General features: G+C 33.8%; 1 protein-coding gene across 2 annotated transcripts; it reads left to right on the top strand.

The window, feature by feature from the left end:
- The first annotated feature begins 737 nt into the window (after positions 1 to 737).
- On the top strand, positions 738 to 21,928 carry LOC113091924 (long-chain-fatty-acid--CoA ligase 1-like). 2 transcript variants are annotated; one of them, XM_026257605.1, is made up of 21 exons: positions 738 to 827; positions 5,731 to 5,943; positions 6,037 to 6,151; positions 8,437 to 8,501; positions 9,964 to 10,065; positions 11,362 to 11,461; positions 11,650 to 11,825; positions 13,523 to 13,555; positions 13,703 to 13,754; positions 14,005 to 14,078; positions 14,888 to 14,965; positions 15,087 to 15,221; positions 16,669 to 16,803; positions 16,893 to 16,988; positions 17,087 to 17,159; positions 17,251 to 17,339; positions 18,059 to 18,175; positions 18,799 to 18,942; positions 19,026 to 19,127; positions 19,261 to 19,332; positions 19,836 to 21,928. In XM_026257605.1, exons 2-21 carry the CDS (start codon positions 5,749 to 5,751, stop codon positions 19,974 to 19,976), a joined length of 2,094 nt encoding a protein of 697 aa, XP_026113390.1. In that variant the 5' UTR covers positions 738 to 827; positions 5,731 to 5,748; the 3' UTR covers positions 19,977 to 21,928. The 2 variants fall into 2 exon arrangements, with proteins under 2 accessions (XP_026113390.1, XP_026113389.1); XM_026257604.1 differs by lacking the exon at positions 738 to 827 and adding an exon at positions 4,564 to 4,718.
- The last annotated feature ends 423 nt before the right edge of the window (positions 21,929 to 22,351 follow it).

Raw genomic sequence — 22,351 nt, 5'->3', positions numbered from 1 at the left:
TACACAAGTCTGTCAGCATACTCTCAACAGGTAAATTATTTCATTCTTAAAATTGTGTATGATTTCTTACCAATTATGTATTTTCTCAATTTACTGTTAACAAACAAAAAAAAATCCTATATATATATATATATATATATATATATATATATATATATATATATATATATATATATATATATATATATATATATATATAAAAATAAATAAAATGTACACGTTCAGTTGTGAAAATTTCCCTCCTCTTCTCTACTAAGTATCAAGGACATATTGGATTTATGGTTTAAACTGTTAGTTTTCATTAATTACTTCTGTTTAAGCACACACACAAATTAAAGCTAAAAATATTATTATAATATTGCTTGTTAATGTTATTATATTTGGGGCTTCTTGCTTGGTTACATTTCCAGTACTTTCAAAACAGGTTTGTGCATTTATTTCGACTCAGTTGATATTATTTATTTCATCTACTGTATTAAACTCAGTAAGTTTACGTAGGGTACTATTTTTTATCCGAGGCCATTTTTATGAATACGAAATATTGAACATATCATCTTAAAAAAAGGTCAGTTATTACACACATTAGGTGTATTTATCGATCTCTTTTATGATATCAATATGATATCTCCCGCTTATGAAAGTCTGTATAAAGGTAAACGAGTCCGAAATACGGGTTACTACGGGTCAGACGAACCACCAATCACAGGCCTCCTAACAGCCCTTCCCATTTGGTATGGCGCGTCTGATTGGTGGAGGTTTTGGTGACCAGACACAACGGAAAAAGAACAAGTATACGCTCTCCGTCAGAAGAGCTCGGTGTCACACAGGTCAGTAGTAAAGCCAATTTAAAGGGCTTGATGTATTTTATCCTTCATTGAGTTGTGAAATGCATTGTATAGTAGCATAATAGCGACTGTTTTATTAATTTGCATATATCATCGCGACGTGTCAGTGATGCGAATGGATGACAGCATAAGAGCATATGTGTATGAAACGGAAATATGACACTAACGTATATGAACTCCGCTTTGTTTCATTTCCGTCTTTAGCTGTTGCCTTTTGGATATGTATTTTCATAATTTAATAAATGAACATTGTGTGAAGTGTCAACCTTTATTTTAAATAACGTTAGCTATGTGTTTTGTAAATAGCCTCTGTGTTTAATAATTAAAGCTGCTCTTGTTGTGTGAAGTGGGTACAGAAAGTCATTTGTCATAATGTGCATGACTAACGTTACATATTGAGATATAAGTTCTCAATTTAACTTGCTGACCTCTAAATGCATTCATCATGTGGCTTAGCAAAACTAATGTTATAGAAGTCAGGAATTGAGCATCAATCTGTCTTAAAGTACTTGTGGTTGTTACTGAATGTTGTCCCTTTTGACCTTGTTGTATGGCAACAGACATGTTTCTGTTTCTTGTTTTCATTCCCAGCATCCTTCTACCAGGGTAAATCACCTCTGTGCATAAATGAAAGGTTTAGTATTAATCAATAGGTTTTTATAGGGAGAAAACAATGCATGCAATTTCATGCAATTTTCAGATTTGCCACTACTGTGAAGCCGTAGTGTACAGTAACAGTATGGTTGTAGATCATCTCTAGCCCTCACTGCAGTTGTGTAGATGCTTGGTTGTATTTTGATTTAAGACATTGTGATTCATTTGTACTTTGGTGTTCTTGCAGAGCTTGTTTGAGTTGGTCATTGTGTTGCAGGTACGATGGAAACTAAGGGTTTGGAAACAGACGCCTGGTAAGCAGGACAAAAGGTCATGGGCGTCTGCCGTCTGAGCATGTGAATAGATGCCTGTAGCACACACCTGTTCATCTTTAATAATGAATGCTGTTGATTGTTGTGTTCATTCATGCATTTTATATGAAGGTCACATAGCTGTCAAGAATTGATAAGCGAGATGGTAGTGTATATTTTGTCAACACTCAAAAGTAGAGTAAAACTCAACCTTTTGCCCCGGTCAGAGACGGGATAGATATCACAAGGTCAGACTGATACTGCCTGTCTGGTTTAATCTGGTTTATTACATTTATTATGGTCTCAAGCTGTAAATGAGTTCTGGAGACCCATGATGCAACATGATGGTCGGATGTTATAATTATGCAATAGCTGCAGCACTCAGTGATGTTTTAGATACTTAAACTTCCCTCTTCTCAGTTTGAATGGTTTTTAGTTGTGTTCTTTATCATGGATAGAACGAAACGTGTGCTGATTGATTGGTCAATATTTATTGATGGTCATTGCTGTGGTAAGAGCAGCGCTTCCTGGTTCATTTCTGTTTGTTCAGTCACTTTGGGACTTGTCATTGAGTGTTTGTCAGGTCGCGTGATGCAATCTTGTCTGTCGTGTGGGTTGCGAAACTATGTAAACATCCCTTATCCGTGACCATGACTGAACGAAACAAGATCAAGAGGGAATCTCAAGAATTTGTCATTGAAGAGTCATATTTCACCATATAGCCTAAGAAATTGTTCTTTGCATTAAAATATAAGTTTATTTTAAGCCTTTTTGTTTTGCACTTTACCCTTATTTTCATAACAAATAAGCACATTATTTAATCTTTAAAATCTCAAAAGTGTGGGGTCAGTGTAAAAAAAAAAAGATGAAATTAATACTTTTATTTAGCAAAGATACATTAAAATGATCATTAAGACATTTATAATGTAACAAAAAAATTATATTTCAAATAAGTGCTGTTCTTTTGAACTTTATGTTCATCAAAGATTCCTAAAATAAAATGATTAAGCAGCACAACTGTTTTTAACATTAATATTAATGTGATATCACATTTTTCTTGAGCAGCAAATCAGCATATTAGAAGGATTTCTGAAGGATCATGTGAAACTGAAGACTGTAGTAATGATGCTGAAAATTCAGCTTTGCATCTCAGGAGTAAATTACATTTTACAATATATTCACATAGAAAACAGTTGTTTTCATTTGTAACAATATTTTATAATATTACAGTTTTTACTGTATTTTTTAATGTTTAAAAAAACAACAACAACATAAGAGTATATAAAGGCCCGTTCACACTGAATGATAACTATATAGATAACTATAAAGATAATGATATTAGCGTCCACAGCAGCGAACGATATTGTCTGTGTATGCGAAGCGGACGTGCGTCTGCTGCTTTAAATTCTCGTGCTCATTACAGCAAGATTGATTCTGATTGGTTGCCAATGTTTTTATCGTTCATCAGAAAAAAAAATCATTCTGAAAGTGATTTCAACTATATCGTTTCTCTGTCCCTTTATCGTTATAGTTGTGGATGTGGTGTGCTATTCTTTAATATTGAGAACGATTTTTAGAATGATATCTTTATCGTTATCTTTATAGTTATCGTGCTTGGTGTGAACGGGCCTTAAGGGTAGGATTTATGCTGATAAAATGTATGTTTATTAAAACTTAATATCTAATTTATAATGAATCACCAGTAAAAAAAACAATGGGACCCAAAAGAGGTTGAATTTACATTAGTGTTAACTCTGTTGGAAATCACATGAAAAACAAATAAATATTTCAGCAAAATGATTTGCTATTTTATTTGTATTTTTTCTGAAGTGACTAAATTCACATTGCACTAAAGTTTACACGTTAAATCAGTGGGAAGCTGTCTTGTTTTCGAGTCTCATGCGGATGTCATATGTCCGCTGGTCTTTAGTCATAAATCGCGTGTCTTTCATGTATCTGGATCTGTTCCACTCATGCCACTGTTTTTCATTTGTTGTGCTGCTGTTTTTAAATAGCAGCTCTGCTTTGGGAGGGGGTTGTGTCTGCGCCCATCTGGTGACCGGCCTGAGGTCTGTCATTGGTCTCACTCACCCCCCCTTCATCACAGGAAGAGTTTAAAGGACATGGCTGTGGTCACGTTACCTTTGCCCTGGAAAGTTTGTCCACCGGTGGAATGAGACGAAGTGTTTATGTTTATCAGCTCCTCTTGACGGGTCGACACCAAACCCAGTGAGATAATGAGTCCTAAAAAAAAAACTGTTTCCTGTTTTAATATATTTTAAAATGTAATTTATTTATGTGATGCAAAAGCTGTATTTCCAGCATCATTACTCCAGTCACATGTCACATGATCACATGATCTTTCAGAAATCTCTTCATATTTTTGTGAAAGCCATAATACATTTTATTATGAATAGAAAGTAGAAAATAGAAATCTTTTGTAACATTTTAAATGTCTTTAATATCACTTTTGATCAACATAATGGATCCTTGCTGAATAAAAGTATGAATGCTGAATAAAAATAATAAAGTTCTAACTCCTAGCAGTATTTCGAAGCATTTGCATTGACTTATAAAAGACCCATGTCGATCAGCTAATAATAGTATTTTTTATCACAGAACACCAGCGTGATGTAATCAGCATAGAGTTCTTGTATAGTATTGACACAGTAACAATCATATCTAGTTGAGTTTTATTTTAGGACTTTAACTATTGGTCGATTGCTTGTTTGACTTCCTGCTCTGTGATTGGCTGACACAGCAGGTGTGTGTGTGTGTCCAATAAGGAGCAGGAAGGGGTCGGCAGTGGTCTGACCCACAGTTGCACATAAACCCAACCCATAGTTGTTCAGACTGAACTGTTTTTACCTTCACCTGGTCATATCACCTTCCTGTTCAGCCTGATTCTGTGAGTGCGGGAAGCACATCAGTGCCCACGTTTGGACGTACCTCATCCTTCTACTCTAAGGTGAAGTGTGTGTGTTTTGTGTTGAGATGGTTTACAAGCAAGACTGTTCAGTTCTGAATTAATGAGGATATTGATTGGTTTGTAGTATTTTAGCTGCAAGTCTTTACAGGATTTAACTCTTTGTGGTGTTTTTATATGAAGTCATGCATGAGTTTTTAAGGGTTACATGCCATGTCTGTTTTTATTCACTAAGTGAAAGCAGTTTCTCAGAATGATCTGCCCCGGGGCAGTAAGAATAGAAGTGGGTGAGAGGTTAAAGGGGTAACGCGTCCTTGCAAGGTTTAACATGAATCACATAGCTGACGGTGACTCACAGCCCTAATGCTAGCTCATTGCAAAGGAAACTTGTAGCTCATACAGTATGATTATAATGTTTAGTTGGACCTGTTGAATATTCAAATCCTTGGTTTCTAGTTTCTAGGATGAAAATTTGTTGTCAGGTAAAAGCAAAGCATGATGTAAGCTGAATTACAGGATATATATATATATATATATATATATATATAAAATATTTATCCTCTGATAGTTTAATCAGTCAAACTATGACTCTTCATCACTGACTGTTTCCCTGCAAAGTTAATGTGTCACAGTTCACTTTGATTACCAACTGACTGATAAGATTTCATTATAGTGTTTTCCACTACATTACCAACCACTTGACAGGATTTTACAGCACAGTAATGTGCCAATAAAAGCAGATTTTATTGGTCAATAAGCAAGTTGTCTGCCAGACAAAAAGTACTTTTCACACTGATTGAGCTTATATTTCATATTTCTTTAAAATTTTATCCCAAAATAAATAAAAAAATATTTCCCATAAAGAAAATTGCGCTTTTATTTGGACCATAAACATGTTTTGGTCCAACAAACACTGCCTTGCATATATATTTGTAGTTTTTTGAGTCCATTGGAATTCCATTATTCATAAATATGGTAATATCGAAGTATTTCCCCCCCTGCACTAGGGTATAAACGGAGTAGGGTGTAATATATCCCCTGTTGTCCTCCACAGATTGAGTTCTCTGTAGTCATGCAAGCACACGAGCTGTTGAAGCAGCTGCGAATCCCTGAGCTGTCCGAGGTGAGGGACTATTTCCGCAGCCTCTCCACAAACACCCTGCTCGGCATGGGCGCGTTCACCGCCGTCACGGCGTACTGGTTCGCCACCAGACCCAAAGCCCTCAAACCGCCCTGTGACCTGTGCATGCAGTCAGTAGAGCTGCCGGTAAGACTACACTACATCAAGATGAACTCAAAGCCTGTCTAACTGCAATCAGAGATTTGATATAAAACTTTGCATTTGGTCTTTGTCGATCAGGGTGGAGAATTTGCTCGTCGAGGAGCGGTTTTAAACGGAGACCCACTCCTGAGCCATTTCTACGAGGATGCCAAGACCATATACGAGAGCTTTCACAGGGGTCTGAGGGAGTCAAGTATGTACTGTTTGCTTTTATTTCAACATTGAAGCAATAAATATATTAAAGGGGTCATATGATGCTACATGCACTTTTACAAGCTGTAAAAGCAAACTGTATTTTTAATCTGCTCAAATCTTTATCCCTTTCTCAAATCGAGCTGATCTCTATGGAAGCATATGGGTAGCATTATTCAATTCGGGATGTAATATGCAAAATGACAATGCAATATGTAAAATGGCAATGCATTTCTGTATTTACATTTACATTTACCAATACATTTGTGCAACGGTTGGTGCAAAATGAAAATGAAAATTAGATGACATAATTTTCATTTGCCATATCTTACACCAGCTTTAATATGTAAAATTAATATTAATTTTAACGCTTTATAAGTTGCAAAATTAAAATTAAAATGTATTACAGAAATGATTAGATATGTCTAACATGTTCAAGCAAAAACTGTGGCAAAATGATAATTCAAATGCTATTTTTCTTAATTGCATTAACACTCACAGTCAAAACACTTACGATTGCATGTTCATTCAGTGTCCCGCAATGAATGTAGCAAAATTCAAAGTGCACATTGAAAATGCATTCCGAGCCGATCACGTCTCCGCCCCCTTGAGCCACGTCAATCACTGCGTGAACAAGGTGGGGCTTGCAGAAGGTCAAGAGACTCAATACTCAAGAAGAGGATTCAAGAGAAAACATCGACAAGACAGTTGTTCCGTGTATGTTTTGATCATCTGGTTTATGGCTTAAATATTTCATTTGCACTTGTGAGTGGAGCTGAAACACTGCTTTCATCTGATTGGTCGAATCGCTCCGCCTTCAGCTCAGTCTTTTTATTCTTTCAGGCAGAATAAGAGTCAGTGCGAGTGAAGCACTGTAATGTCTGAAACCACCGTTCACTGTTAATTAGCATAATATTTGAATCAGATGTAGCTGGGCACATAATTCGTGCTGCTGAGACCTGCAAATTATTTCTAGGTTGTAGTATTGTATGAATATTCTCCCACTGATAAAAACAGTGCAAATAGTTCTCTCTCTTTGGATGAAAGTGAAGTGGAAATAAAAATCAATAATAGACTGAATAGTTCCATGTCTGTAAATACACTCTCTCAAATATTTCTCAAATGTCAGGCAGATGACAAGCTCAACTGCTCAACAGCTAGATGGTTATCTGTCTGAAGTCCCCATCCCCAGAAGTGATAACAGTCTTGCCAACTGGAGAAGTAATGCACTTTCTAGTCCTACAGAGAACAATTTCAAATGCACTTCACCTAAATGCACTTTGTTTTTATGAGAGAAATGTTCATTTTAAAACCTTTCTGCAGGCCAGTAGGCCTGTACATTATTATTAAATATACACATGAGTGGGATACATTTTTAGTTAGAATTTTATTTTATACTGTGCATTGTTGCAATGTGCTTAATAAATATTTGCATCATTTTTAATTGTGTATTTTTATGTTTTTTTTTTTTAAATAAGTTATGTAATTGTAATTATCTTTGAAACTTTAATATTAATTTATGCAATTGCAATGTCTTAATTTTAGTAAAGTTAGTACACGGTCATAGCAATAAATGCAATGGTACTAATAATTGGCATAATTTCTTTCGGTGTTTCAGTTTTGGTTTTCGGCCTTGGTTTTCTCTTTTTCGGTTTTCGGTTTCGGCCAAGAATTTTCATTTCGGTGCATCCCTAACACGAATGACTCCTAAGTGATCAAGGTGTTTTTATGTTGGATGTAATAATGAACAAAGCAGTCGTCACTTACTCCTGAAATCTGAGCCACTGAAGACGCAGTAGATTACCTTTGATTTTAAAGGGAATGTGTCCCCAATCTACAATTAATGCGTAGAGGTTCACGTGAATTATTCGTGATCCAGCTTCACCTACAGAAGAAGTGAGTTTAAGGTTTTTTTAATGAATGTCTGCAAATCGCATATCCTAATAATGTGCTAATTAGCTAGTTTCTCGATGAATAGTTCCCTCAGAGAGCGCAGAAGAGAGGGGCGGGGTCAGCAGAGCTCATTAACATTTAAAGGAAAATGCTAGAAACTGAGTGCTCTGAAAATAGCTGTTTTTGACAGAGTAAAATTTTTTTTTTATTTTTTGCACTACCAATGAGAAATTTTAACCAAACTATGCTACAGACTTTTCATTAAGACCCTTAAGAATCATATCAACTGGTGTTAAATGGGCATCCTATGACCCCTTTAATATATCTCATGTTATATATATATATATATAATCTAATTGGCCTTGTATGTGATATCTTTATATTTCCTTTCAGAAAACGGTCCCTGTCTGGGATCCAGAAAACCAAAGCAACCATATGAATGGCTTTCATATTCGGAGGTAGGATGAGATTTCTGCTTCCATATATATTTATGTTCCTATATATATATATATATATATATATATATATATATATATATATATATATATATATATATATATATCTGTGATTTTTGTAATTGATACATGCTTCTGTAATTATGTAAGTCTTCTGATATTTTCACTAACCTTACCACTTATGGAATGCCAAACTTGATAAAATTATAAATAAATAAATATACAAAGAAATGTAAAAATAAATAAATAAAAATAAAAATAAATATGCAAAGTAAAAAAAAAAAAAGTAAAACATTAATTATCATTTATACCTTTATTTCCTTATACATGTATATTAAGTTATTTTCCACACAACTAAGATATTTGTACATTTTGACGTATTTATGTTAGAAATAATTTTTCCTTTGTATTTCTTATAAAATGTTATGGTTATCCTTATATTTAATATATTAAATTCATATTTTGCATTAATATTTGGTAATTATTCATCTGCATTATTATTCATAACATATTTATATTTTGTATTTAGAAATAACTTTATTATATTTCTTATACAATTTTAAGGTTATAATTAAAAGTTAGAGTGCAGATAATTAATTAAATTCATATTATTCAATAATACTTGAATTATGCATATATAATTAAACTCAGCAGCTATAAATTCATAAATCCTTTTCCTAAAAATCATGACGTGCAGTTTGTTGTTTATAATTTTCAACACATTCAGACTGATGCTTCATAACTTTTCCTTTATGTTAAATCCATCACAGAAAACAGTGTTTTAAAACAAGAGAAGACAAATGTCCTAATGCAGAACTGCCCCGTCTCTCACACTGGTCCCACACCATCCGCCCATCTTTATTTTTGAGCTTTGAGGTTTATCATAACTCACATTTATGGTTGTCATAGCTCTCAGGTTAATAAGTTACCTGGTGCATTTCATACAAACTTAACATAACTAACATCTAGCATGCTGTAAAACCTGTGAAGTAATTCATACAGTTAGACATTATGTTCTTTTAAAATGCCTAATCTGTGTGTCATGTAATCCGTGCTTCTGATGCACACCTGTAGAGAAGCTGGATTTTGGGTTTCAGACCTCTTAAGTGCAGGTTTCTGGTAGGGTGTTGACATGGTTGTAAAGGGGTCAAACTGTAAAAAGCTTGTGGGAACATGTTTAACTGCTGAAGCAGTCTCAATTGTACATTCCTCACTTTGTGTCTTGTTAATAAGCTACATAGATTGCACATGATACTGTACGCATGCACGGATAACCTTTAGCATATAAAGTTAATAATGGCAAAAATAAGTTCTTTTGAATTTAATTTAAACTATTTAAAGAAAAACGTTTATAGTTGATATGGACCTTTTGCTTTAATTTCTCCTTCCTTCTTGTGCACATTGAACTGCATTTCACAAGTCACTTATTTTCTGGTTTGGTTATTTGTCATTTCCTCTTCATCAGGTGATTGAGCGAGCAGAATATTTGGGATCAGCATTTTTGCACATAGGACACTCGAAGAACAAAGACCCCTACATCGGCATCTTCTCTCAGAACAGACCAGAGGTCAGAGCTACTAAATATGTGATTTATTATCCAAATGCATCTTTACACTTCCTTAAATTTTGACCAGCTTTAGATCAATAGTGTAATTTGTCTTAAAAGAATAGTTTACCCAAAATATTCTCACCCTCGGGACATCCGAGATGTAGATGAGTTTGCTTCATCATCTGAACATATTTGAAGAAATTTAGCTTTACATCAGTTGCTCATCAATAGATCCTCAGCAATGAATGGGTGCCGTCAGAATGGAGTCCAAACAGCTGATAAAAACAATCCACAAATAATCCACATCACTCCAGTCCATCAGTTAACATCTTGTGAAGTGAAAAGTTAGTAAACAAATGCATTATTAATGTGTTTTTAACTTCTTTACATAATATTGCTTTCTCCAGTAAAGAAAGTCCTGTCTGAATCAGGAGAGAAATATCGGTAAGACTTTATATATCGGTATCGGTAACAATTAACAGTTCCCTTATTACAGCATTTAATAATATTTGTTAAAGTTAATAAAAAAAAAAATACAGTTGTTCACTGTTAGTTCATGTTAATTCCTGTGCATTAACTTATGTTGACATGCACAACTTTGGATTAGTAAATGTTAACATTAACTAAGATTAATAAATGCTGTAGAAGTATTGTTCATTCTTAGTTCATGTTAACTAAAGTAGTTGACTAATGTCAACTAATGAACCTTATAGTAAAGTGTTACCGAAATATGCACAGATCAGAAACCGTTTATAAATGAAAACAAGCCAAAACAGTTCTAAAGCAACATGGCAGTGGATTTTGATACAACAGGTGATGGACTTTTTTTACTCAATGAAGCATCATTATGGATTATGGAAGCAACAGTTTAAAGCTAAAAAGGGATTAATGATGGATTTGTTTTTTGTCTGACGGCACCCATTCACTGCAGAGGATCCACTGGTGAGCAAGTGATGTAATTTCTACATTTCTACATTAATATATATGTATTACAATTATTTTTCTCATCTAGTAACACAATCTTTTCTATGACCAAAAAAAAATTATGTTTTTAAAGTGTTATTTTCAATTCCGTTTGGTGATGGTGCAGATATGACACTTCACTTTTTAAAAGATAAAAATTACCTAAATTAATACATTTAAATTTCGATTGAAATGTCTCCTGTCTTGAGTTTCTATGTGGGACTCTAAATACGTGACACACAGCTTACGATGTACTAAAGCGTGTGTTTCCTTAATGTGGATTGTGCAGGTCATCTTCTGTATTTCGATATTGCAAATATTTCGTCACTAATGTCAGAAATCTTTCTTCAGTGGACGATTTCAGAGCTGGCCTGCTACACTTACTCTCTGATATCAGTTCCTCTGTATGACACCTTGGGCACAGAAGCAATAGGCTACATCCTGGAAAAAGGTATGTCTGCTTTATCTTGAGAGAGTTTATTTACATGAAGTTTGCTTGTTTATTAGTCACTGATTTAGTATGCATGCAGATATGTGTCTTACAGGATGTCCCTGTTGTATTCTCAGTGGTGTTTGCTAGGTCACTATTAGATTTAGGGATGCCTAACTTTATTGTATCATGTTTTGTGTGTGTTGCAGCCTGCATCTCTACTGTCGTATGTGATGTACCCGAGAAGGCTCAGCTGCTGTTGGACTGTGTTTCGGGCAAACCGCACACAGTCAAAACCCTGATCCTCATCGAAAACTTTGAGGCTGATTTAGTTAGCAGAGCACAGCAGTGCGGCATCGACATCGTCAGTCTGAGAGACACAGAGGTGAATACACCGCAGATTGTGTGCTCAAATCCTTGCATGACCCCAGGGAACGCGGTCGATGCGTGTGTTTGTGTCTGGTGGGGTTTGTTTGTCTTGCTGTGACCCGATCATGGATCAGCTGTGCTAACTGGGTGACCTGCAACACTGAACGCTTGCCCTCAGGGCACACTGACACTTCAGCTGCTATTTATAGATAGTCCTTCAAACCTACTAACTTAATTTTTTCTACAAGTATTATGTTACAGTTATGGAATTTGTGTGAATATCACATTTGTGTAACATAGTATTTACTTCAAAGAATACCATAGAGTAACATATCTAAAAAAAGAAAAAAAAAGAAAAATACTTTTGGAAGTTAAGGTTAGCATTCCAGGAGTGGTTTTATGTAAACATCATAATTGATAAATTACTTATGATTACATGGCAAAACATTTGACATTGTTTAGATCTTTGTTGCTGTACAGTTGTTTTACTTACTTTTAATAGTTTTGCATGGAAAACAAGTTTTCTTCGCTTTACACCAGGGTTCCCCAAATGTTTTTGGTCAGCTGAACCCTTTTGACGTAAATTCTCAGGAGCTTTTCAAATAAATAAATTAACAAACAAATAAATATACAGAATATATATATATATATATATATATATATATATATATATATATATATATATATATTTATTTAATTTTATTTTTTTAATAAGTTAATATGAATATTGATAAATTATTAATTAATATTGTTGAATTATTAATAATTTAACAACATATTTGCATGTTCTGTTCTGTTCTTTGATGATGGTTACTGGTCACATAACATGCAGGTAAACAGATACAATATTTGTAAAAATAATTAAAAAATGTAGTATTAATTTTGATTTGTTTTAATTTTATTTATACCAATATACCATATTTAGGATTTAATAAGGTTGTTGTTTTTTTGTATGTTTATTTTAATATTATTTATATATTTTAATATAAATTATTGTGATTACAATTGCTTAAGTGTTTTTATTTAGATATTTAATTTAATATTACATTTGACATTTTATGATTCAATAATTTTTGTAAATATATTTTATGCCTTGTATTTCTTTTCATTTGTATTCTTTTGTGTTTTATTTATTATTTTAACATTTTAAATTGTAAGTATTTTTTTTATATTATGTGTTTATTATAATACAACATTTTTATGATTTAATTCAGTTTCTTATTAAGTGTTTTTTTATTTGTTTGTATTATTTATTTTCATATTATGTTTTTCTGATTACATTTTTTTTGTAAATTTTCAGCTTTATATTATGTATGTATTTGAATTGTTTTCACATTTTTATGTTTACATATATATATATATATATTGTTTAATATTATCTTTTGTATTCTCTGTAGTATTATTATTTTAATACTACATTTTCATGATTTAAATTGCTTCAGTTTATTTAAAAATATTGTTATTATTATTATTATTGATTGAAGTATTTATATGAATTATTTTACATTTTTATTGTGAACCTCCTACTTTACTACACTATCATCTTTCTGAGTTTGATGTGTTTTATTGGCTGTACTTGTGTTTGATTGCTTTCATTCTGCAATTCAGTCTTTATTGCAAATACAAACCTCATTCACGCCTCAGTTTCTTCCTCTTTCACTGAGCTTCCTCTGTCTCCATCGTTTATTGAAATAAGTTTTCCTTCCTTTACAGAATATTGGCAAGGCTCATCGACAGCATCCTGTGGTTAGTACAATTGTTCCTTTTTCAGTTTGCCAGTAATATTTCATAACTATAAAAGGATTGTTTCTGTAAGAAGTCTTTGCATGCTACTTTTCTCTGAATTTATTATCATTATTATTAATTCTTCATATGTATCCACTATATTTGCAGCCCCCTCAGCCTGATGACTTGGCTATTATTTGTTTTACAAGTGGAACCACAGGTATGATGTTTTTACTTCGCTCTAGGCGCTAGTAACGCTAAGATCAGGAGAGAATGCATGAATCGATGTCAGTGTGTACATTTAGCTTCAGTGCGATGTAATGTCCTTTGAATAAAGTTGTCTGCCAGATGTCTCTTGTAACAGTCCTTTACTTTAATTCTTGTTTGTAATATGAATTTGAAAGAGGAATTCAGATGACGTGAATTGAGTGTTATGATAGACACAACGTTGCTCATTTGTTTTCTCACAGGAAACCCTAAAGGAGCGATGCTCACCCACAGAAACATAGTGTCTAATACTTCAGCCTTCATCTATGTAACAAAGGTCAGTAAAGTCTCAAATAATAGTCCTATAATCACACAACTTCAAATGCATTTATCATTTTCACTGTTTAGGAAAATCTTTTAGTTGCGTTATATTTTCATGACAGTTAAGCACATTTCATCCCTGCTTCTAAAGAAGTGCCATATTATTTATATTGTGTAATATTTGCTTAATTTATTATTATTATTTGCATTTTAATTTTATAATTTCGAATTTAATAATCGATTTTTATAATTCAATTTAAGTGACTAATTAGAAAGATCCTGTTGTGCATAACTGGTTTATTATTGCAATAGTAATATATTTCTTTAATAATTTAATTTTTAATTAATAATAAAAATAAAATCTTTTTAATCTGAATAATATTAATATTTTATTTTTTTTTACAGTACAATTTGTTTGTACAATTTTTAATCACTCTTTGGCTGAAAAAAAAAGCTTTGAGAACACTTTTTTTTTTGCATTATATTTTCATGACTGCACATTTCATCACCGATTATTAATACTGTAATGAGAAAAGAATACTAATTTACATTGTGTGAAATGCTGAAATAAGTGTATTTTTAGATGCATTTTATTTGTATAAATTATAATTTAATCATTTATTTTAGAATTAAATGTAGTAATTTATATTATTGTTACATTAAAACAATATTTTAGAATCAATCATTGATTTACATTTGAACAAAGTGATGCACCAGAGAGACTAGACCTGTAATATGTTACTGTTCTCATAATATTGAGGATAAATCATCAGCTAAATGACTAATTAGGAAGATTCACATTTGGTTTCACCTCTTGTCTTGCAGCCGTCTTGCCCCATTGGTCCTCAGGACGTGCACATCTCCTACCTGCCCCTGGCACACATGTTTGAGAGAGTCGTACAGGTCTGTGCAGGGTGCTCTTAAGTTATTTGAGCGTCCTTTTCAATAAGCACATTATTTAGGGTTTTAAAATCGTTCACCTCATGACTGTTGATGTCCACTGACGCTGTTTCCTCACTCTCAGGGTCTGATTCTGGTGCACGGCGCACGTATCGGATACTTCCAGGGTGACATTCGAGTTCTGATGGATGACCTCACGACCCTGAAGCCCACCGTATTTCCTGTGGTTCCTCGTCTGCTGAACCGCATGTTTGACAAGGTGAGCAGACATCGATATATCAGAGCCTGTAAACCTGCGAGTGATCACAGAAACTAGATTAAACCTGCAGCAAACGGGAATGTGTAAATCAGATTGAAATCATTTACATTTAAAATACATGCGTTTCAGTAAATGCTGCTCCACACAAACGCCAACTCTGCATGTGCTGTGAGTTTGGGTTGCTTATATTGTGCATTTGAAAATGCAGCACGCACCAATTATCTTCCCAAATTTGTAATGAAAATTGGTTATGTATATATATATAATATATAACTTAAAAGAAGCTTTAATCGCTCCTAGCGGTTTCCCGCCAAAATAATAGCTCTATAGTTTAACACAAAGAAATTAAGAATGCCTTCAAAGTTAATATGGTAATTATTTTAGTAAAATTCAATTTATTATTTGTAATATTATTATTATAAAATACTCATTTTATTTAGTAGTACTAGTAGTATTATTTAATTGTAATATTCAAATATGAATAATAATTTTGTCATTATTATTATTAATATTATTATTATTTATAATAATAATAATAATAATAAATAGCCCCATTTTATAGTCCTGCAGTTTTAATTCAGTTGTAATATATTTATTGATTGATTTAATTAGTATAATTAAAATAATAATACAATTAAATATTTAAAAATTGAATTGTAATAATTTATTATTGTTGTTATTATGATTACCATTTAAGGCAATTAGTAGTAGTATTGCCTGGTATTATTCATAAGCCCCTTTCACACTGCACGTCGGACCCGGCATAATGCCGGAACATTACCGGGTCGCCTTATGTGTGAAAGCAACCACGTCCCGGGATTGATTCCCGCATTGAACCCGGGTCGGGGACCTAGTAACATTGCCAGATTCAACCTGGGACGAGCGCTGTGTGAACAAAAGCCAGATCTAATGCCGTGTCGAACTGATGACGCGCGACTCTTTTACCGGCTGTTTTGAAGGAAGATCAACGTTCGCGACAAAAAAATGTGTGTAAACTATAATGAAGCAGAGATCAGTTAGTTCCTCACTTTCCGCGCTGACGCCGAGATCGTTCGCTTGCTTCAGTGAAAGTATAACGTGCCTAACGTTTTCGACTCGTACATTACACGTCACGCCCTGATGTCACGTGTCGTTATGGGATCTTCAAGGGTTGTGTGTGAAAGCACGCACATATCCCGGGTCATCACTGGCAGTGTGAAAGTGCAAAATCTCGCGACAAGGGAATAATTGCCGGAACACTTTACCCCTGTATTTGCCGGAATGGCAGTGTGAAAGGGGCTATATTGAATGAGGAAAAAAAGTCCTATTCCTTTTTGTCCTTACAACATGAAATGTGATCATTAATAATAACTGTATTACTGATCTTTCACCCCGTTCATGTCTTTCCTCTCGTAGTGTTTTTATGTGTGAGATGCTCTAGTAGTAATGTAGTGAAACCCTCTCGCAGATCTACGGACAGGCCAACAGTCCCCTGAAGAGACGCATCCTGGAGTTTGCGTTCAGGAGGAAAGAGAACGAGATGAAGAGCGGGATCATGAGGAGGGACAGTGTGTGGGACAAGATCATATTCAAGAAAGTGCAGGTGAGATTGTGCTGACAAAAATAGAAACGGTTGTAGTGTGAAAAGCCGTTATGTTTGGAGTAGCAATGGGTCTGTGCTGCCCCCTGCAGGCCAGTGTTGGAGGTCACGTTCGAATGATGTTGACTGGAGCGGCACCCATTTCAGCACCTGTTCTCACCTTCCTGAGAGCTGCATTGGGCTGCCAGGTACAGTTTGATTACTTGAACGCATACATTTAGACATACTACACCATACTTTATTACATTTTCCTTCTGGTTGCGAAATGAATATCTTTTCCTTGCAGTTTTACGAAGGATATGGTCAGACCGAATGCACTGCCGGCAGCACAACTACACTACCAGGAGACTGGACTGCTGGTAACACACACACACACACACACACAGATGCATGTAAACAATATAAACACACTTGTATGTTAATTGTGACTGTTTAATGGGGTCGTTGCAGGTCATGTCGGAGCTCCTCTGCCCTGTAATGACATCAAACTAGTGGATGTGGCAGAGATGAACTATTATGCTGCTAAAGGCGAGGGAGAGGTGTGTGCGTCCGTGTTGTTTTAATATAAATTAGATACTATTGTAATTAATTTTTGTAGTCATATTATTATATGTACAGACCATGAATATGTTATTCCTTCAATTTTTTATATGGACATGTATTTGAAAATGTATACATCATACTATGACTTAAATATACTGTATGCTTAATTTGTATATTAAGTAGTCTTAATAAGAAGTGTTTTTAACTGTTTTAATATATTGTGGCGGAAAAGAGGTAATGTGAGAAATAAATTCAAAATGTTGCAGTTGTATGAAGTTTCTTGTTAATGCTTTGGAAAAGTTTACAAATTATATATATATAAAAAGAGAGACATTTTATAGTTTTTGTTAATTTTTTGAGAATATTTTGTCAATATATTCTGTTTTCAATTTAATTTGAAAGTGTTTGTGATTTTTTATATTTTTTAAACTAAGTATTTTTTATTTTTTTATTTATTAGTTTTAGTTTGTTTAGTTTTGGTTATTTTAGTACTCAAAATGAAATAAACATTTTTTTAGTGTAATTGTAAAAAAAAAAAATGTAATCTAAAAAAATAGTTTTATTAGGTTTATTTTGTTTCAAATTATACGTATATATATGTTTTTTTTTGTGTGTTTTAGTTAACACTTATAACCTTGATGTGTGTGTGTTATTAGTTGTGTGTTTCCATGTGGTCTTTCACAAATTTCACAAGTTCCTGTGTTGCTTCTGGCAGGTGTGTGTGAGGGGTCCCAATGTTTTTAAGGGGTATCTGAAAGACCCTGAGAAGACGAAGGAAGCTCTTGATGAAGATGGTTGGGTTCACACAGGAGACATTGGCAAGTGGATGCCGGTAAGAACGGTTTAATAGGTAACCCTCGTTCTGTGTGTGTTCACAGGCAATTTAAAATAACGGTTGCATATTTGAATATATATATAAATCTAAAATGGAATTTTTTTCCTGTGATGCGAAGCTGAATTTTCAGCATCATTCCTCCAGTCTTCAGTGTCACATGATCCTTATACCGATTTACTGCTCAGGAATTTGTTTATCATTATCATGTATTATTATGAATGCAAGTATTTTTTTTCAGGATTGTTTGATGAACAGGAAGTTCAAAAAACAGCATTTATTTGAAATGGAAATATTTTTGTAATATTATACAAGTATTTACTGTCACTTTGGATTAAATTTGGATTCTAAAAGTCCTTGCTGAACAATAGCATTCATTTCTGAATGAATGAATGCTATATTAAAAAAAAAAAAAAAAAAAAAAAAAGTTACTGGTCCTTTTAGCAGGTTAAATTCATGTAAAATATGCCATTATTTAAATGGACTGTATGTAAAAATGTAGATAGTTTTCAGTTAGTGAAAGAATCACATTGAATCCTTCCTTATATACATTGTAAGAAGAGCGATGATGCACATAAACCTGCACATATACACTCAACCACCACACCATTTCTGTTTTGCAGAATGGCACTCTGACGATTGTGGACCGTAAGAAGCACATTTTTAAGCTGGCTCAGGGTGAATACATCGCTCCAGAGAAGATCGAGAACATTTACATCAGGAGCGAAGCTGTGGCGCAGGCTTTCGTTCATGGAGACAGTCTGCAGGTGAGGACAGAGAAAACAACACACGGATGGAGGCGTTACAGGACGAGTCTTCATTATTTCTTCTTCTCTCATTTTCTCCACAGGCCTGTCTGGTAGCCATCATTGTGCCTGATCCAGACTTTCTTCCCACCTGGGCCAAGAAGAGAGGCATAGAGGGCTCATATGAAGAGCTGTGCAAAAATAAGGTAAAGACAGATCTCACGGGCGCATTTTGGTCACCTCCACACTTTTCAGAGGGTTGCATGCATTGGTGTATTTGGGTCTAAGATTTAAGTATCTAACAAACCACCAAGTTTCATTTGAATAATGTGTTTTCAGGATGTGAAGAAAGCCATTCTGGAGGATCTCGTCAAATTGGGTAAAGAAAGTGGCCTGAAGTCTTTTGAACAGGTTCGGTTCGCCTGATAAAATATTAAAAAAATATGAAGGTCTAAATGTAAGATTTACTGTATGTTTTTGAATTGCATATAACATTTCCATTTATTTGTATTATACAGTTTCAACTAAACTAATACACTTAATATGTGCTGCATATTTGTCAATGATACATAAATTAAACTGTTAAGAAACAAGTAAGATTTCTGCACTCCAAACAATTGCGGTATAGTTTATTATTAATTATTTGCATCTGATTTTATAAAAATAATCATTTTTTTATAATGCATTTTTTAAAAGACATTGCATTATTTTCATTGCATATATTTATTTAAGACATATTTTCAGTATCACATTAAGTTTATCAGTTTATGTGTAATGCAAATGGATGGAAATTGCAAATGCAGTTCAAATACATAAACCCCAAATTTAGGACTAAATATTTGCGAGTGCATTGAAATTCATAAAGAAGTGAGTTATTAAACGATGACTGCTTGTTCATCATCTTCACTTCTCAGGTGAAGGACATTGTTCTTCACACGGAGATGTTCTCGATCCAGAACGGCCTCCTGACGCCCACCCTGAAAGCCAAACGCACTGATCTCAGGAGCCACTTCAGGAAGCAGATCGATGAGCTTTACTCCAACATCAGAATGTAAACCAGAGAAAGTGCCTCAGATATCACAGAGTAACAGAGCTGATATGGGTCCCATGACTGAATAGAGCTTGTCCAACATTGCTTGTTGTCAACAGACATATCATCGGTTTTATGTGCCTTTCAGAATATGATGATATACTCTCAAAGCTTCATCACTCTGCTTCAGCTTTAAAGATTGCACCCCAGGAATTCGTCCTTACATTTTAAAACCATTATTTTTGCCTTTAACTATTTTAAGGGAAAGGGAAGAGAAATCCAAGAACAAAAAAAAAAAAAAAAAAAACAGTTATTGAAGACAAAATAATGTTCCTCTTTAATTTAAGTGTAATTATTATAACCAAGTATGCTGTTCTGCTTAAATTTGCTGAAAATGTACTCATCCTCCCTCCAAGATGTAGAAGAGTTTGTTTGTTCATCAGATTTGAGGAAATTTAGCATTAAATCACTTGCTCACCAATGGATCCTCCACAGTGAATGGGTGCCATCAGAATGAGAGTCCAAACAGCTGATAAAAACATCACAATAATCCACACCACTCCAGTCCATTAGTTAACAAAAGTGAACGGCTGCGTGTTTGTGAGACTCATATGTTTGTGGATAGACGTCGTGTGAATTATTATACTTTTTTTAGCATCTGTTTGGACTCTCATTCTGACGGCACCCATTCACTGCAGAAAATTCATTGGTGAGCAAGTGATTTAATGCTAAATTTCTCCAAATCTGTTGCCATGAAGAAATAAACTCTGCTTGGATGACCTGAGTGTGAGTACATTTTTTTAGCAAACTATTCCTTTTATGTAGCAACGTTTGTGGCCTTTATATAAAATATATAAATGTAACTACTGCTTCAGCGCTGGTGACTTCAGTATCTTGCAATGATTTCGTGTAAGTGTGTGTTTGGGAAATATTACTGTATGTACAGTCTCAGGGAAAAATGTGCCTCAGCTGCATTTGAGTGTTGCTCATGAAAGAGGAAAACGTACAAAAAATTATACATTTTACAGTCATTTTTTACTGTACCTCACAATCAACGCGAAGGGTGAAGCACACACTCCACACTAGATTTAGAATGGGAAATATTTCAATGTTTTGTCTTCCAGATATTTTAATATTCTGAAGCTTTTCCTGGACTATTTATTAACAGAACATAAAAAAAAGAAGGAAAGTTTGGTATTTTAGGAAAATTACTGTTATTGGTCCTTGATTCGAGAAACACAAGCAAAGCGGATTTGTTCGGTTCAGTTTTCAGTATAATTCTGTATACTTGTATAAAACTTATTCTAAAGCAGCTTTACAAGATATAAAACCATTGCTATTTAAATTGTATAAAAGCTGCTACTTGCAACAGGCTCTGTGCAAATGGTTCATAAATCTGTTTTTATGAATTTACTCATATTAGTTTTGCTTGTGTTTCATGAATAAGGTCTGTTGAGTTTAAACACAGCCTGCGTGATTACAGCATGTACCTATATAAGCCATATGCTGTTTATATGATGCTTTCTTCATCTTAAATGTTAACTTTAAGACAGCTTCCATTCTTAGCACAAACAACAACTGATTGTGTTGCTTATTTATGTGAAGGCTTTGAATGGCAGGTGTTTTAAGCTGTAATGTTATGGATGTGATGTGTCTCGTATCATTATGCTGTAACAGCATAGCAGAATACAGGAGCTTTCCACATGTGTCCTCGTGTTTCATTGATGGTTGCTGCTTCATGTTCATTGTAATTGTGTGTTTATAATGCACAGGTTGTTTTTGTTGTTTATTTTAGCCAAGATTTATCTTGTGTGTGAAATGACATGTAAGCCAAATCATCTGTCGTGTGTGTGACAGACAAAAGTGCACTCTTAAAATGACTCGCTTGTACTCAAATACATTATCATGACAGTAATGATACATGTAAATTCCATGTAAGAGATGTACATGATAAAATTAAATATGATTTATGGATGATGAAGAGTTGGTTAAAGCATTTTTCTTCTTTTTTTTCCAGGGCTATGAAAATGTAATTGTAGGTTTGTTTCATTTGAATAGTCATGTGACAAAAACCATTTATTTCCAATTTAAAATTTCTGTTACAACTGCATGGGAAAGAATCAATTATTTAGTGAATATATTTAATTGATTTGTTGATTTATTGGATTGTTGGACCAGCAAAAACTGGAGTCTACAAGGGATGTTGAGTTTATAAGTTGTAGATTTCAAAGTATTCTTACATTAAATAAAAGTTATAAGATATACTTTTATCATGTGCATTAGGTGGAAATGTATTATGTGCTCATATTAGCCGCTTTTTAAAAATGTCAGTTTTAGGTATATATTATACTAGTTACATATATTTTAGCGATTTTGTTATATTTTATTGTTATCAAATGT

The sequence above is a fragment of the Carassius auratus genome, unplaced genomic scaffold (genome assembly GCF_003368295.1).
Source record: "Carassius auratus strain Wakin unplaced genomic scaffold, ASM336829v1 scaf_tig00214358, whole genome shotgun sequence".
Lineage (NCBI taxonomy): Eukaryota > Metazoa > Chordata > Actinopteri > Cypriniformes > Cyprinidae > Carassius > Carassius auratus.
The sequence above is the reverse complement of the archived record's forward strand: the minus strand, read 5'-3'. Positions and strand labels throughout refer to the sequence as shown.